Source organism: Paralichthys olivaceus, chromosome 4 (genome assembly GCF_024713975.1).
Source record: "Paralichthys olivaceus isolate ysfri-2021 chromosome 4, ASM2471397v2, whole genome shotgun sequence".
Taxonomy (NCBI): domain Eukaryota; kingdom Metazoa; phylum Chordata; class Actinopteri; order Pleuronectiformes; family Paralichthyidae; genus Paralichthys; species Paralichthys olivaceus.
Genome location: NC_091096.1, coordinates 19,055,422 through 19,072,992, shown reverse-complemented (window position 1 = coordinate 19,072,992; position 17,571 = coordinate 19,055,422). Strand labels below are relative to the sequence as shown.

Here is a 17,571-nt window from a genome sequence, read left to right as displayed (position 1 = left end):
TCATTATCTTTCCAATACAATCCATTACTGAGGTGCATTGTGTCCCAGCAGCAGCTAAGGTGTGTATGTGTGTGTCCCAAGACTCAAGACAAAGACCAGGAATCATGGCCGTGGCTAATTTCCACTACATCACCCGGATGAGCAGTGGCTTTAAGGTCTACATTTTAGAGGGTAAGTGCAGAATTTACTTTTCTTTTATTGTTCATGTTGCTTAATGACTGTGGATACTTGTGCTTGTTCTGTAGATCAGTTAGTGATATATATATGAAAATCATATATATATATATATTTTTTATGGATATTGTAATGAGTATACTCAGAGGAAGGTAAAAGTGGAGTATAATTCCTTGAATGTGTGCACACACTTTGCCAATTCTGATTCTGATTATACTATTGGTTATATGTGTTCATTTTAGTGACGTTTCTTTTTTTCTATGATAATACACTTTGAGATATAAAGAATCATGTGGCAGTAATAGAAGATATACTTTGATAACAATGTTCAACCTTTAAAATATATAATAATATGATAAATATGTCCAGCTTTGTCAAAAAGACCAGATAAGTATATATGAAGACATTAACTCAGTATTAAGGCGTCTCTAGTCATACTCATGGCTTTCAATGTGCTCAAGACTAAATTACAGTTCTATGAATTGTGTTGTGTCTTCTGACTATGCTGTGTTTCTGTTCCATGTCTTGTGAAATAAGATTAAACGCAGCAAAGCAGAAGGTCACGCAGCGTATTCGCTTTGCTAATAAGGAAGAAATATCTATGCCTGAGGCATTAGAAAATCAGCATAGGTGTGGTTTTAACACCCCCCTCCTCCTCCACAGTGGCACCCTGTGTGAAGGAGCAGCACACAGCTATTGTACTGCTGTGTTCACCCATAAGGAAATGTGTATTAGAGCGAGCAGTTAAAGACACAGTAGACAACTTTTTTCTGTGTTTTGCAAATCACAGTTAATCACCCACTGTTTCAGCTCACTAAAGCGCGGGGTGTCGGTGTGAGGAGGTTGATCTCCAGCATCGAATGGCCAATTTGAATTTGAAGGACCCCTGTCGTCGAATCAATGTGGATTCCCAAGTGTGAACTGAGCATACAGTCAAACAATGCTGCTGCCATTAAATCTGCAGACAGTGCTCTGTGTTTTGACTGTATGCATGACTGTTTTGAACTTGTGTGTGTTGATGAGAGGCAAAGGCCCCAACTGGTTTGGTTTATGTCTACTGTTGTGCATAGAAAGTGAAAGACCAACATTTCTAAGTGCACTGATTGTGAGACAAACTTTCCGGCCCAGATGTAACACAGGCATCACTCATTCAGCCCATCACCGACATCACCAGCTACTTTTTGATGTGTTTCAACTTGTTTTATTGGAAAAATCCGCAGTGTGTCTCGGACAGGAGCCGCCCAAATCAGAGTCATCTGTGAGCATAAAGCCATCAGATGTGATGCATCTCATGATAACAATACGTGTGAACTGTGCCCATTCGTCCATGTGATAGGGCTGTATGCCAACATTATGCAGAAAAACAATGTTTACCGTTACCAGTGAATCAGCTGTGCTGCTTTGTAACCTTCACTGATCAGGTAAATCAAGTTCTACAGCTTAACGGAGTTTACAATTAACGGTGACAAAAAAATATTTTCCCATGGATAGCAGTCATGCAAGTTGACATCCTGGATCAAAACAAGCAGTTACTCATCACTGAGTGACACACATCGTCATCAATATAGTAAAACCATCACTGCCCGTAAATGACAGATTTTGTCTGTCTGTGGTATGATTGTGTTTTTAAGCATTTTATTCTAATCCTGCACTTTTCTTTTTTTTATTAGGTCAGCCCCACCTCAGAAGTGAAGACAGGTACAGACACATCACAAATGACCGGGTCCGAGGCCCAACAGTGTATCCAGTCAAACGCAAGCGCAGCCATGACAGAGGTCTCACACTGGAGGAAAGGTTGGTGAATGTGGCTTCTTTTGGATAATATTCCAATACTGAAAATAATACTGATCAAACACAATTTCTGTCAATGAGATGTGACCTTTTCTCATGATCTTCTGTTCCAGACGGGAGCGAGTGCTCAGCAGAAACAGTGGCAAAGTGGCCCAGAGAACAGCACCAGCACCGGCCATGTTTAACAGCCCACAGAGCCCCACATCCACCTGGAGTCCCACGCCCAGCCCCACCAGCCCGCTGCCCGCCCACATGTACTACGCCCCCATCATGGACGAACCTCTCGCCCTCATCAAGAAACCAAGAAAAGACCCTGAAAATACAACGGAGAAGTCCCAGAGCAGCGCCACCACTCAAATCCAGGTAATTTAATCGGTAAATCAGTGTCTGCTTGTGTCCTTAAAACATCAAACTGATATTTCTCAGGGATAAAGGCTGTTTGGTCGGTCAGGGCCTGTGAAGAGTGGGTTGTATACTGTATGACCCTTTGTGTAGCTGCAGGCTACCAGCAGGAGTGGTACATCTCCCCAATCTGTAGTCAGTCAATCCATAACTCCAGTCATTCAACTTCCAAGTGGAGTGCACGCAGGCCTCAGCTTGTCCGAGCTATGCAATCCAGCCGGATTCGGGGAGAAAATGTGAGCAATGGAGGGAGGAATGTCATCAACAAGACCAAACAGACTGCTCTCCTTTGACCTGTTTATGATGCCACACTGGGAGTGATCTGAGTCTCATGGCCAAATCCAACCAGTTGAATTGGTTTTCAAAATCATTTCACATTCATTTTCTAACTGAACTTGGTGCATTGTTTTTCTTGTACGTGCACAGTCAGGTTAAGCAAGCAAAGTTTGTATGATGAAGAGGAAATCAAAGAAAGGTTATTGTTTTCCTGTGATTAGGTAATAATCTGATTAATACCCCATCTCTTTTCTTTTGTTTTATCAGATGCGTCCCTCTGTGATCACTTGTGTGTCCTCATTAAGAAACCCCTCCGGCAGGTCTGAGGTCCACAGGAGCCACACATCAGGTCAGTCTCACACTCTTTCGAAAGAGCTCCTTCTCCAGACAGTCACTCCCTCATCATCACACACATCCACTCACTTCCATTGACTCATTGAGGCGTGTGTTTGACGCTATGTCGTTCACTCTCTCTTCTCCAGTTGTTTCCAAGAGCAACTACGATCACGTGGTCGAGGAGCATTTCCAGAGGAGCCTCGGCATGAACTACCAGAAGGCCCGCTCCCAGCAGCTCTCCATCAGCGTGTCCGTTGACGACCACTTCGCCAAGGCTTTGGGAGACAAGTGGCTGCAAATCAAATCCAAGTCTTCCTCCTGTTCCTCTACCCCCCCCAGCAGTCCAAGTGTCACCCACTCCCCAGCCCACAGCCACAGCCCGAATCAGTCCCACAAAGAGTCCGCCAGCAGCTCGTCGCCAACTTCCAGCCGCTGGTCTGTCAATTAGAGGAAATGACCTCTGATATTGGGAGGAAAGTGGACTTTTAACATTTCACTGCGTGCAGCTCTGCTTGTTGAGCAATGGAAAAGCCCGTGCTAGTGTAGAAAGGGCAGGCTAACAGATGCAGGGGCTCTAGTGCAAGCTTGGGCCTGTGTGTGTCCAGAAGCTTATGACACACTGACACAGACAAATGTAGCATGAAACCTTTTTTTTGTTACATTTTGATCCTCTGCTTGTCAATAGCGTCTCAGTACCTGAGATACCGTAGATGGTGATGTGGGGTGATTGAGAAATCAGCCAAATAATCCTTTACATTTCTTTGATTTTGTGTCGTTCTTTAAATGCCACAGTTTCATTGTATTATATTTATGTTCTGATACACGTGGGCTCCTTATAGTCTGAATGACTAATGATTTAATCTGCTGTATAATATTATGATTGTAAGCTGTACATAAAGCAAAGACTTTTTAAAAGACCTTAAAAAATAAAAATCTCAAAAATCCTTTTATGTGTTTGAAATTCATAAAAGCATATTTGTACAGTGTCGTCTGACAAAACTGTCGAAAAGAAACATTGTATAATGAGCGAAAACTTACATACATACAAACACTTTGTTAAAAACTAGGCTTGTGGTGCACCAGACAAAATTCGAGCAGTGAGTCAATGTGTGTCTACAACACGTCCGGCGCAGACTTTGCATTTTACACAGAGTTGTTAAGGGAAAATTAAATGGATGCATGAGTAACACGTTTGGGACTTTTTCCCGTATATGTGTGAGGGAATGAGGCTGCATGTTCCAGCAGGCACCAGCCCTTGTGCTCTGACATTCCTGTCTCCTGAGAATATGACTCTGTAAGATCCTACAGATCCAGTTTGGCAAGGGATAGGAGAGGGAGGGGGGTGGGGAAGGAAGGGTTGGGCCACCGTACTAGCGAGCATGAGAACCAGCCATGCTTTTCAGTTACTTATTTACAAGTTCTGTCTTGTCTAACTCAAAAATATTATGTGCAGAATATTTGGGGGATTTCAAAACTTTGAAACTACGGAGTGGTTCATGGCCTGACTGTTCTGACAAGCTCGACATATTTGGAAGACAATCGTGAAGACATCGAGGCTGAGAATTAGGCGAATAAATATGTTTTTACATTAAAAATAATCGAGGTAAAGCATTAAAAATGATAAACTATTGCTGTGAATGGTTTGAGTTCAGTACACCTCCCAAATTCCACTGTAAAGAAACATGAAGTTCATATCAAATGCATGTTGCAGCAAATCCATATTTATAAAAGCAAATAGGGATCAAACTAATGATTATGAATGTTTTCCTGATTAAACAGGTATTTCCACATGGAGTGTATTTAATGTGTAACCTGAATAGGGACAGTAGTGCCACCTAGAGGCCGTTACTGATTAAGGCTCTCAAATAAAGCACAACAACTAAAAGCACAGGTCTGCAGGTAAACTTGGTAAATATCAATATATTTATATATATATGTGTGTGTGTGTGTGTGTGTGTGTGTGTGTGTATTTTGACTGAGAAACCACAAAACTCAAGGGAGACAGAAAGAGAAAAACAGAGAGAGAAAAAGGGAGTGAAAATACCAGAAGGAGACGACAGGTTCATTCACAAGCTTTGAATTCCACTTATATTTTTATGTTCAAAGTTGTATGTTGTAGCTCAACAAAATATTTTATGATATAATTATATGAGGAGTCTATATTTGTTATTATTTTGCACCAGATAAAAGTAGAAGGTGTTTATCTATACACATTGTATTTGACATATAATGTGTACTGTTTAGGATAATAAAACATGTGCATAGTTGTTCAGAACAGCGAAGTTGTAAATACCAGTTGGAATATGCGGTACACAACATGACCATGAGAATGTGAAGAGGAAAACTTCTCATGCTGCTGAAAAACAAGTGCTCACTGTCGTTTGAGACAACAGTTAATTACAATTCCTGAATACCTCAAATACAACACAAAACAACATTTAACTCAGCTTTACTGTAGCACTAGTAATTAAGTTTTGCATCACAAAGCACAGGATTGGCCGAGCCCTCTGGGAAAGTGATGCACTTTGTCTCTTCTGTCTAAAGCAAAATCACTATCAACACATGAAGTGGCATTTTGTAAATAATCAAAAGTACAGTTCTAATCTCATGAATGGAATGACTGTGTTGACTGGTTGTGACGAGCTCCGAAATCTAACGCAAGTCTGTGTGTGTTCACAAGCCCATGGGCCACAGGTCAGCAAGGCCCAGCTTCTATTGGTTTGGTCACAAGTTCTCCTGTAAGGCTCAAGTTACCTGGACTGCTACGCTACCGACTGTCTATCAGGCAGGTTTTCAGGTTTCTCAAGAATTGGCTCACAGGTATATGGGGCAGAGTGAACAAGAATGTGTACTTTACGTCAGCTGGAAAAATATAATCACCACAAATAGACTATTATTTTCAGTTGCGTCCTCCTGGAACCACATGTCCGTTCCTTGTATACCTGTCTATCAAAAGCTTTTCTATTTCTAACATTTTACAGAAATATGAGTATTTCACCAGTGTCAAGTTTACATTGCTGTTCCAGTAGTAGTACAGTAGTTTGTCTTCAGGTCTTCTCCATTCTCTCTAGTTTTTGTTGTGTTAAATTACTTGCCTTTCATATTTGCCTATGGAGCTGGGAGGAAGGCAGTTTTGTTCTGCTGTGCACTTCTGGTTGTATGGTCTAAATTACAATCAAGTTCACTTTGACTAGTTCGAATAAAAGGCTCCTTATTGTAATGCTGGGGAAGACTCCTGACTAATGATGAGAAGGATTTGGGCATTTTAGTCGATCAAGATGATCAACTTGGTTTTATTCAGCACAGCAAGCAAAATACAACTTCTTACCAAGATGCCCCAAAAACGTATTGAATTATAACTGTTATAATTCATGAACATTCAATGTAAAAATCTAAATCAAAAAAAGGAAACAATTTCTATTGCATCATATTGCATTGTTTCATATCGTGTTGTATTGAAGAAATAGTATCAAATTTCTTTAATAAATGTATTCTGCCAGAAAAAGATAAACATTCATACTAAAGATGACATGTGGAAAACATACAGAGTAAAATTCAAACAGAAATGATCCCTTATGTAAAAGATATCAGTGTCACCATCTGTGTTCAAAGAAAAATGTTCCACAGTAGCACTGCAACATTTCTTCAACTAGAACTAACAGCTCAAAGTCATGAGCTTCCGCCAACCAGTCAAGCTGCAGTTCACACCCATGACTGTCTGGTCATATATAATATATAAAACATAGGCTTTTCAGGATATTTATAAAATGTCTTATTTAGTGAATTTTTAAGTCTATTAAGTGTATGAATTCTTGAGTTATGGCCAAAAAAACAGTTTTGTGAGGTCACACTGACCTCTATCCACTGAAGTAATAGTAATACAATGTACTGAAATTTCAACAAGACGTTACTGATATACCACGATCACAAAATGTGAGGTCATCATGACCTTTGACCTCTATAATCAGATCAGTTCATCTTTGTATGAACATTTCTGCCAAAACTGCAGGGAATCCCTCAAGCTTTTCCTGAGATGTTGTATTCAAGAGGCCAGAAACGTGTCTTACAGGGTCCTTGGTGTGGACCTTTGATGGCCAAAAGCAACTCATCTCTCAAGCATGTGACATCAGTTCATTAAGTAAAGTAAAGAAACTCTACCATCATTCAAGTTGAAGGTGTTTCTGATTTGTTGTAGTAGTAGAGGTGTGTATATACATTTTTTTGTATGTAAATATGTGTGTAGCCCTTCCTTAACGAGCCTTAGAAGTATGTGACTCACTTGACATGATCTGACTTGTGTTGGATCACACTGCTGTGGTTGCATGTATGTGTCTGCATGGGCCTGGCACACATCCACACAGTACGAGGCAGATTTTTTGATCCTCTGATTTGATGCTGGCTGCTTCCTCCTCCCTTCACGTTTCATTTGAACCTGTCACATGTTTTTGGAGAGGTCAAAATATTCCACATGGGTGGCGCTTGTGCAGGTGTCACAGAACCAACGACATCATCATCCAGCAGTTTCCAAATAAATGAGTAATGAAGAGGAACTTATCAGCAGATCTGGAGGCACTGTAGCATTTCAGAGACAACTCAGTTCTGCTGACGTTGAAGGCTGCATGACACTCCAGTGGAGTTTCTCTGGAAAGTGACTATACATGGGGAATAACACGTTGATCAGTAACAGGTTATGAGACTGTTCACTTTCTGCTCGGCCACACTTGCCTAATGAGCTACACACTATCGGTGACCCGCCATAGTTTCAGCTTTAGTGCAGTGTGAGCATATTGTTTCAGAAGAAATTTTATTTATTTATTCATCTATTTGTGGCAGAAACGATTTAACATTAATATATTTAAATCAATAATGAGACCAACCAACATAAGACATAAGACTATTGTCATTCAGGTTATATTGGATATTACACTCTTCTCTTTGCATTGGGATGCATGAAATATTGCGTCTGGCCACTAGATGACACTAGAGTAAAGGGCTTATTTATGTTCAAATAAAAATATCATTGACAGGACTTTGTTTAACACAGAGCTCCTCAGTAATAGATGTTGATCATTGTTTTTCTTGTTTTTAAATATCCATAGTCAAGCTATACATAGTAACCAGCAATATTACACTGATTATATAACAACAATAAACCTTGATTACAATAAACACACGGAGGCCTGAAATATGTCTTATGTCTCTTCAGTAACTAGAAAGAAAAGTTATATTTTGACTAAATAATAGACATTTGTGTTTCTCCATGGTGACAAAGAAACATCATTTGAGGATTTGGGGTTCATATATGGTAAAGCAACATAATCCCAGACAACTGTAATTATTTTCCCCCTCTGTCAACACATGGGCTAAACATTAGCTTAAGGCAGCGGTGGTCTCATGACTGGTCTGCAGAGGCGTGGTCTCATCCGGCTCATTATATAAAGCAGCCAGCACTGAAGCTGGACTCCACACGCTGCAGGCTGCTGGACTCTCACAGTCTCCTCTGACTGACAGCTGCTGGTATCATCCTCTCTCTCTCTCTCTCACACACACACACACACACACAAACACACACAAACACACACACACACACACACACACACAGACACACACACACACACACACACACACACACACACACACACACACACACACACACACACCTGACTGCTGTGCTGCTGCTTCTGGTTCCCAGTCTGACAGGAGGACACACACACTCTCCCTCTGGTCTCACATGTGAGTATATTTTCTCTGTCTTTCTTTCTCCTTTGTTCCTTTTGTTGTGTTGTCACTCCTCCATCGGAATTATGCAAGATCAGTTAAGCAGATTAACATGCCGTTATTTTCTATACTGATGCTGAATTAGCCCACACTGACTTAACTGCTGACTGTCCTTAATAGACCTCTTATTCACAGCTCTAAAGCGCCTTTTTGAAGTACTACGTGGATTAATTTGTGATTTTCATCATGTTTGGGAAGTTTAGAGGCTTTTTATTATTGTGTAACTCTCTATGTGCTCCTGATGAATGTCAAGTGAAAGTGTAAGTGAAGACTTTAAGACTTAAGAATCAAGTGGTAGATTTTATTTTATTATTTTAATTATTTAAGTATTACCTATCGCTGGTGTAAAATCTTAGAAAATCCTCATAAAATACTCCAGGAGATTAAGCACTTAAAAGTGTAGTGAAGTCTCCATCTTAAATCAATATGAGAACATTATAACTGCACATTTAACTCTTAGATTGTATTTCTTATTTGGGGCATATTGACATTTATAACACCTGTAAACAAGTGATGGAAAGTATAGAGAATCTTCTTCCTGTTTTTTGTTGTAAGAACGAATTTAATGATTGGACCAAAGAGAAGAATACTACAGCTCATTAGTTCATGAGTAACTCCACAGCCTCTTGTTAAGACGGATAACTCCACAACTACAGCAATTCTATGCCAGACTTGAATGTAGCTCACACCAGTAATGACGTAAATCTGATATAAAACACTTCATCATCTCAACTTCCCTCTGCCACTGCTCAATAAATCATCAGCTGTTCGGTCCTGTCTGTTAGTTTTGTGCTTGTTGTGTGACTGAACTTTGCCCTTTTTGTGGACCAGTGTATGAGGAATATTAACCAGTAACTCATTTTGTTTTTACAGTGTGTATCCTCAGAGGCTCACTATCGCAATGGATCCCTCCCTTATCTCTATGATTTTTAATTTTATGACAAAGCCTGCAGACAGACCCTGTATACCTAGCTAGCAATAGATTTTAATTTCCTCCCATAAGCTCTTTGAGACGTGAACTAAGGGGCTCTTTAATCTTTTTTTTGGTCAAAATTTAATTACAACCTCAAAAGTCACCCATTAATTTTAAATCGGTTTAATCAAATTAAACTATAAATGATGGATACAACTACACTAGCAACCCTGGCTGCTACCGCCACCGTGGCTGTGGCCTCGCAGACGGACATGTCAGGCTACCTGTGGCTGTTGGTGGTGGGCTTCATCATCGCCTTCATCCTGGCTTTCTCCGTGGGGGCAAATGACGTTGCCAACTCCTTTGGTACGGCAGTGGGCTCTGGGGTGGTCACCCTCCGGCAGGCCTGCATCCTGGCCACTATCTTTGAGACGGTGGGCTCTGTGCTGCTGGGGGCCAAAGTCAGCGAGACCATCCGAAAGGGCATCATTGATGTGCAGATGTACAACGGCTCAGAGCATGTCCTGATGGCAGGATCTATAAGTGCAATGTTTGGTAAGCTTTATGTAAGACATATTCGACCAGTGCATTTTCAGATTGTGAGCTCAGGCCTCCATCATGTCTTTTTTACCACAGGCTCTGCTGTGTGGCAGCTGACTGCTTCGTTCCTGAAGCTCCCCATTTCTGGAACCCACTGTATTGTTGGAGCTACAATTGGCTTCTCCATGGTGGCCAGGGGTCACCAAGGGGTCAAATGGATGGAGTTACTGCGTATTGGTGAATATACTTGTTGTCCTTTTCATTTGAAAAAATGTTTGTGTTGAATCTGAAATATGAGTGAAGCTAAAATCTAATAAATGTCTTTTGCTATATCCAAAGTGTCGTCCTGGTTCCTGTCACCTGTGCTGTCAGGCATCATGTCGGGAATTCTCTTCTACTTTATTCGCAGATTCATTCTGAACAAGGTAAGATATTTCTATCCAGTTTACATGGTTAATAAGTGAACAGTGGTTTGAAGTTACAGAAGAAGATGTATTCAGATCCAGTAGCCAACCAAAGTATAACAGTACATTACAAGTTGAGGTCATTCACTAAAAATGATACTTTAAAAGTAAAGAAATACTATTATCAAATGGTATTTGATGAATCAAAGGAAAAACACTTATTATATACGTTATTTTATTTTATTTTAATAATGCTGGATCCGTGCTTAAGTCACATTTTGCTGCTGTATGTAATGGCAGTCCAGTGATTAATAACTTCAAACTCCAAACCCTCATGGGTCAGAAGATGAATCTGGACGGTTGTGAAATTACTTATCGGAAATAAATAAAACAAAACAATCTACTATTCAGATTTCTATTAATTGTTTTGGACTTTTGTATATTCTTTGCTTTATGTGAACTATTGCAAATCTTAATTTCTTTGGGCAATTGTTGAAAATGATCTATTGATTGGATCAAAACGGATTTCTCCAGGCCGACCCTGTACCCAACGGCCTCAGAGCTCTCCCCATCTTCTACGCCATCACCATGGGCATCAACCTGTTCTCCATCATGTTCACAGGAGCACCAAGTGAGTATCAGCTCCACACCCCCAATCTTATTTTGACTCTCGCTTACTGCACTACACAGCAGCTGCTGAAATCCCTGGAGCAACATGAGGTCTGAATAAAAGTATCACTGGAGTCACAGATGAGAGTTGATGAAGAAGTCTTAGGACAAAAGTAACAATAATTTAAACACAAGATTAAAGCAAACACAGCAGGAATAAAAGCTGAATAAGAACATGAGCACCCTACAACTACAGAATTAAATGGACAATTTCCATCCCTTTTGTTTTCATTTGCAGGATTTAATCGAGAAATCAACTGGCCTGGGCCCTTCACTGAAGGCTGCAGGCCGGTGTGTGTGAGTCAACGGATATAACGCACCTTAACAGCATAGCCCAGAGTTCGCTGTTCACACCGATACTGCACAGTGTTCCAGTCCCAAGCATTTTATTTCTTAATAAGAGAGAAAAAAATATATATTTTCTTCATTTCTATAATGGGATTTTCTGCCTACTACACACATTGGATGCAGTTATTAATGTTTGTGGCATAGCTGTTGAAGAAAGACACAGATTCTACTGTTTGTCCACAAGACCAATCAGGATAGCTGTGTCTGCAAGGCAGCAATTTAATACTGTCGTAGTAACCTGAGTTAATTCTGGCAGTTACAGCACTTTAGCCATTCTGTGAAGCAATAAAAGAAAAGTGAAATATTAGACACGTACTGAACACAGTGTACTGGAAATATTTTATCTTTGTGCTGCAGGACTGGTCTGTTATCTGATTGGTGGAGTTGTTGCTCTTTCTCTGGAATACTGTTGTCTGTATGAACATATTGAGACACAGGATCCAGACACTGTGGTTTGGAAATGGTAAAGATATAGAAAAGTTATCGTATTTAATTTTGTTATTTGGGATTATAAAATGATACATATTAGTTATTGCTATGCTTCTAAACTAAGCTAAAGCATAAAATGAATGTATTAGTCATGACATTTTCTCTCCCACTGGGGAAGGACAAGATGGATACTCTGATCAATAAATGAAAGAAGCAGTTCAGTTTCTGTTTGTCCTTATCTAAGACACAGTTCTGTCTCATGTCACTGTCTTGTGTGCACAGTGCTGGGTTTTGACAAAGTGCCATGGTGGGGAACACTATGCATTTCACTGGGCTGTGCCTGCATCACAGCTTTGGTCGTTTGGTTTGTCGTCTGTCCACGCCTGAAGAAGAAAATCAAAAGTGAGTAAATCTTATCCTTATGGAGATTAACAAATATAACATGACTTATTTTGGAGACCAGAATTCTGTGTAGCTTAGCATTTTTGTGGCGAATAGCATTTTTTTGGAGTTTAACTTCCACAAACCAGTCAGTATAAGCCTCGTTTACCATGTGACATACTCGCTCTCAGCTGAACACTGTTATTATAATGTATATCAGGAGAAACCGCTCCTGCTCCATGTGAAACTCCACTAATGGAGAAGAACTCCTGCAAACCTGCACAAGCAGCGCAGCCGTCAATCCCTCATGAGCCCCAACCCCAGACCCCCCCAGCAGACAGTCAAATGGTGGCGTTCAGACTTGGAGGTTCAGAGGAGGCTGATTTGGACAACAATGACATGGAAACCAAAGACCTGGATCTCAGTGGTGGTGAGATATAAATGACTTGAAATAAAATAGTTGACCTGGGTGGTTATAGTCATGGAAGTATAATCACAAATAATTCTAAATGAATTGTAAACATATGATTTTCCAAGGTCTGAATGGCAACGTTGGCCCCATGGTGATCACTGATCCTCACAGCGGACGCTCTCACACCATCCACAAGGACTCTGGCCTGTACAAAGATCTGCTCCACAAGCTCCACGTGGCCAAAGTGGGTGACTGCATTGGTGACAGTGACACAGAGGAGCGGCCCATCAGGAGGAACAACAGCTACACCTCTTACACAATGGCCATTTACGGCATCCAAGGAGATCCTAAATACAAGGACCTTGACAGTGGGCTTCAGAGAAGACCGAGGGTGGACAGTTACAGCAGCTACAGCTCAGCAGTGACTTGTGGGAGCACAGTCCAGGAGGGGAGTGTAAACCAGGAGACTGGCGTGGTCCCCGCTGAGGAGGAGGATGAGCTGGAGGTCGACCAACCAGCTGTCTCACTGCTATTCCAGTTCCTGCAGATCCTCACTGCGTGCTTTGGCTCTTTTGCTCACGGAGGGAATGATGTCAGGTAGGTGCCAGGTTTTTTTTTTTTTTTTATGTTAGTGATGTTCATTCAGAAGATTCACATTGAGACATTTTCATCTCTAGCAATGCAATCGGCCCATTGGTGGCTCTGTGGCTGCTGTATGAGAGTGGCTCTGTGGTGTCCAACACTCCCACACCCATCTGGCTGCTTCTGTACGGAGGAGTGGGCATCTGCACTGGTCTGTGGGTGTGGGGCCGCAGGGTGATCCAGACCATGGGCAAAGACCTTACCCCTATTACTCCCTCCAGGTATGCCACATGCATATATCCTATAAGAGCCCAAACATTTGATACACATGATAGATAAGACGTGAATATCTTTTTCTTCCAATGTAGTGGTTTCAGCATCGAACTATCTTCAGCGATCACAGTCGTTGTGGCCTCCAATATTGGTCTTCCTGTCAGCACAACGCATTGCAAGGTAAACATCTGAGACTTCAACCCGACAGAGACATGTCACAGTCAGAAGAGGGTTCAGTATATTTATTAGAGTATAAATTGTACATGTGTTAAACACAGGTGGGATCTGTGGTGGCCGTGGGATGGCTGCGCTCCAGGAAGTCCGTGGACTGGCGTCTGTTCAGGAACATCTTCATCGCCTGGTTTGTCACAGTTCCTATCTCGGGCTTGATCAGCGCTGCCATCATGGCTCTCTTCACATATGTTATCCTGTGAGTTCTCTCACTGTCACGTCAGCTGACAGAGCCGAGCTGGATGAAACCGTACAACTGGAAAGGTTCCATCTGGTCTCAGTCAGAGATGTATGTTTTATCATTCATGGTCATTTGAAGGTCAAGCCATTGAGATTATCTTGTGAATGTTGCAGGATAAAATAACACTATTCAAAGTCTTTCATACTGTGTATCCCTTTGTACATTTGTATAAAACGATATGTATTAAAAATCTAATAATTCAACTGACAGTTATGATCTATATATGCCATAATAAAACAAGGAGCTGTTTGATTTGAAGAGATTTCAGTGTCCTTTACTCTTTAAACATTGACCATTATATAAATGCATCTAAAATGTCTTATCTCCATGGAACTATTGAAAGAAAATATGATTTTATTAGTCATGTGCCTTACTATGGTCTTTCATGGCCTCCATGAAGACATTGCTTCCCACATCTTTCCAGTTCTCTTGATTCCGTCAGATTTCTCATCCTGAATTAGTCCACCACACTTATCTGCTTTACTTGCTGATCAGATTAAGATTTTACTTATCAAACCTATGATAAATGCATGAAATATTATCACATGCTAATGATGAGACAACCCAAAAGTAACAGTTAAACTGTAAACTGTTTGATTTTAAATGTAACCAGTATTGCCAATTAGTTAAATATTAAGTAGGTTCAATTCATATTGATCAATTTGATTAGGTCATGTCCCTGCACTGCAGTAACCTCTCTCTCTGGAGAGCTGGGTCCCACAGTAACATCCTCAAAGATGAACACAAACTCACATTTGAGAGGAGCTTAGCTGTAAGAACCCTAAAAAGACACATGATGGCGGTGTTCTGCAGGAAACTGTTGTCACTGAGTTGGAAGTGAATGTGCCCCATCACTGCCTCTGTTGTTATTTACCACTTTTCAAGTTTGCTCCTATTGATGATTACTTTCCTACAATATTATTTACAGGTTCATACATTTCTTTCATCAATCCTTTTTTCCATGACACCAAAGACAGGTAAACAAAGAAAGACAAAATGATGAAGATAAAAATAATAAAATACTAAAAAAGATGAGAAAAAGATGAAGATAACATGATGAAGGATGAATGAAAAGGAAATAAAAGAATAATGAAGATCCAGATCTGGCAATAAACAATATCCTGCCAGTTGACAACAATAATTTGACAGTTGAAATTACATAAAAGACTAATCCTAACAGGAGCTGTTAGTGTAATTAAAGACCCACTCGGGATGGAGGCGTGACGCTCTTACTTTCAACTGAGAGAAACTCTGTGATTTTCAGGTGTAGTTATTGGGAGATATATATAATCTTGAGAAATTCAAGTGGAAGGACAATGAGGCAGATTTATTCTCACATGGGAGTTTCTTTATCCTCAGGATTTCCAAAATATTTTCATTGCAGGTGTATTATTTTGCTTTTTTCTTATGGAGCGTTGATATAGATATTAACCTGAGGTAAACAAAGGCAAACCTTGATGTTTCCACCAACCAGGTTAGCATAAGCAACCACATCCCTCATCAAAGAAATCATCTATGACATGTTCACTCAGACATTTGTCCTTGCTTCCATTAAAAACCTCTGTAAATGGTCAGAGTCATTGAAGTGCATCCCTACTCTATATATATGACACAGACCACCACTACACGGGAACAAAATCAAATGGGCAAACTACAAACATCCAAAGGTCCAGTTATACATACATACATGAAAAAACCTACACTACTAGTCTATCCAATCTGGATTGTCTGCTACTGAGAAAGCCATATATTTCTAAGTTAATGCTTTAACAGTTATTTTTTAATGAGTTGCTCAAAAGAGGCATGGCAGAGGTACATGAGCTGGATACTGACAATAATCATGTGCTCAAAGTTATGTCTCTGCTTGCGTCATCTGAGAGGTTCATGCTGCTACTTGTACAGCTACAGTATCACAAGGATGTCAGATGTCTCTCTGAAGCTGTGGACATTTTTATTCATATAGCAGCTTTCAAAACTTAGGTTACAAAGTGATTTACAATGATAAGAGATTAAAGAAGTAAGACATTCATAACATTGCAAACAACATCACTGTAACATAACAGCAGTTAATCAAAAGAACAAGAACAGAAACACTGTTTTCAGCTGAGACCTGAAACACCCAGAGAGCTGGCTGACCTGATTCCCAGGGAGAGACTGTTCTTCAGGCTTTTGACCCAGGACAGCAATATGCAGTATATATATATGTGTGTGTGTGTGTGTGTGTGTGTATGTGTGTGTGTGTGTGTGTGTGTGTGTGTGTGTTGTTGTGTAACATAATAAATATATACACAAATACATTATATATAAATATATATGTTTAAATACTTGCATATACATGTAGATTGCATGCAGACATTTGATGATGTGTTTGTGTATGTATGTTTACACACACATTCATATATCACATGTATATATTTATACACAGCACGCCTACGTGTGTGTGTGTGTGTGTGTGTGTGTGTGTGTGTGTGTTTGTGTAACATAAACACTATCCAGTGTTATCACGTGTCAACACGGGGTTTTATTTTGAAACCAGACACCGGAAGTTGTACACTTTTGTTTTGGTGTAATTGATACTTTGGATGATATTCAGCAGCTGACCACACATACAGGTGCGCCTGCACATCTGTGCGTGATTTGCGTGCAGCGAGAATCGCGTGTGTCCGCCGTGTGAATGCGTGATGTTTGGCGAGAGATAGAAATGCGCGTGTACGGCGGGATGGCACGCGTTCAGTCAGACAGCGCGCACCAACAAGCTGCTGTGGCGTGGAGCAGATCCCCGGGAACACAGGGACGCCTCGGTTCTCTGCAATAACAGCGGAGGAGCTGCAGGAGGAGGCTGTGAGGGAGGATCTCAGGTCGATGGAGGAAACGTGTGAGGCGCAGATGTGAAGAGACAACTGCTTTTCACCTCGTGTTGTTTTCTTTGACAATCTGATGTTCGGCCGGAGCCTGAGAGATGCAGCCTCTACCTGACAGATGTGTGGCACCACAGCTGCAACCTACAGGTCTGTGTCACCACGATCACACACAGAGACATTCACTATCAGCCTCAGGATTTCACACATCAACAAAATAAAAAATAAAAACCACAGACAGTGTTCCCTCCTGCATTTTAAGTGCATGTGAACAGCTCAGTGTGTGTGGTTTTCTCTCTGCTGGGATTATCCTAGCATTTGTCTGCTCGGTCCACTCTACACACATCTGATCACAGTTATGTTGCTGCTCACACACAAGGCTATTATGCAATTTATTTTTGTTGCTACACTTTGGGTAAACAGAAATTGCCAGGAGGCACAGGCCACTAATGGGAGTGTAGCACAGAGGACTGGTTAGCTTTATGTAATCTCTGCTGAAACAGCACCTGACTGATGAGACAAATCACTGCATT

General features: G+C 40.8%; 3 protein-coding genes across 4 annotated transcripts in view; all 3 read left to right on the top strand.

Moving 5' to 3' along the window:
• Positions 1 to 3,923, top strand: vgll4l (vestigial like 4 like). Its single transcript, XM_069524085.1, has 5 exons — positions 1 to 171; positions 1,845 to 1,968; positions 2,079 to 2,328; positions 2,911 to 2,992; positions 3,126 to 3,923. Exons 1-5 carry the CDS (start codon positions 66 to 68, stop codon positions 3,425 to 3,427), a joined length of 864 nt encoding a protein of 287 aa, XP_069380186.1. The 5' UTR covers positions 1 to 65; the 3' UTR covers positions 3,428 to 3,923.
• Positions 3,924 to 8,437: 4,514 nt separating this feature from the next.
• slc20a1a (solute carrier family 20 member 1a) lies at positions 8,438 to 14,438 on the top strand. The gene is made up of 11 exons (XM_069524084.1): positions 8,438 to 8,712; positions 9,631 to 10,225; positions 10,307 to 10,447; positions 10,550 to 10,635; positions 11,149 to 11,245; positions 12,343 to 12,462; positions 12,662 to 12,871; positions 12,979 to 13,450; positions 13,531 to 13,716; positions 13,804 to 13,888; positions 13,987 to 14,438. The coding sequence occupies exons 2-11, from the start codon at positions 9,874 to 9,876 to the stop codon at positions 14,140 to 14,142; spliced, it is 1,905 nt and encodes a 634-aa protein (XP_069380185.1). The 5' UTR covers positions 8,438 to 8,712; positions 9,631 to 9,873; the 3' UTR covers positions 14,143 to 14,438.
• A 2,286-nt stretch (positions 14,439 to 16,724) lies between these two features.
• dtx1 (deltex 1, E3 ubiquitin ligase) overlaps positions 16,725 to 17,571 on the top strand; it is a 42,161-nt gene continuing 41,314 nt past the window's right edge. For both annotated transcript variants that reach the window (XM_020093996.2, XM_020093994.2), the window contains exon 1: positions 16,725 to 17,188. The gene's annotated coding sequence lies outside the window, so the exon portion shown is untranslated. The remainder of the gene's footprint in view (positions 17,189 to 17,571) is intronic.

Excerpts from the sequence above, each read along its gene's own strand:
- vgll4l (XM_069524085.1), top strand. The coding sequence starts at position 66 with ATGTGTGTGTCCCAAGACTCAAGACAAAGACCAGGAATCATGGCCGTG. Across the intron at positions 1,969-2,078 it reads GGTCTCACACTGGAGGAAAG|ACGGGAGCGAGTGCTCAGCA; the intron begins GTTGGTGAATGT and ends CTTCTGTTCCAG. Across the intron at positions 2,329-2,910 it reads GCGCCACCACTCAAATCCAG|ATGCGTCCCTCTGTGATCAC; the intron begins GTAATTTAATCG and ends TTGTTTTATCAG.
- slc20a1a (XM_069524084.1), top strand. The coding sequence starts at position 9,874 with ATGATGGATACAACTACACTAGCAACCCTGGCTGCTACCGCCACCGTG. Across the intron at positions 12,872-12,978 it reads AGACCTGGATCTCAGTGGTG|GTCTGAATGGCAACGTTGGC; the intron begins GTGAGATATAAA and ends TGATTTTCCAAG. Across the intron at positions 13,889-13,986 it reads TCAGCACAACGCATTGCAAG|GTGGGATCTGTGGTGGCCGT; the intron begins GTAAACATCTGA and ends TGTTAAACACAG.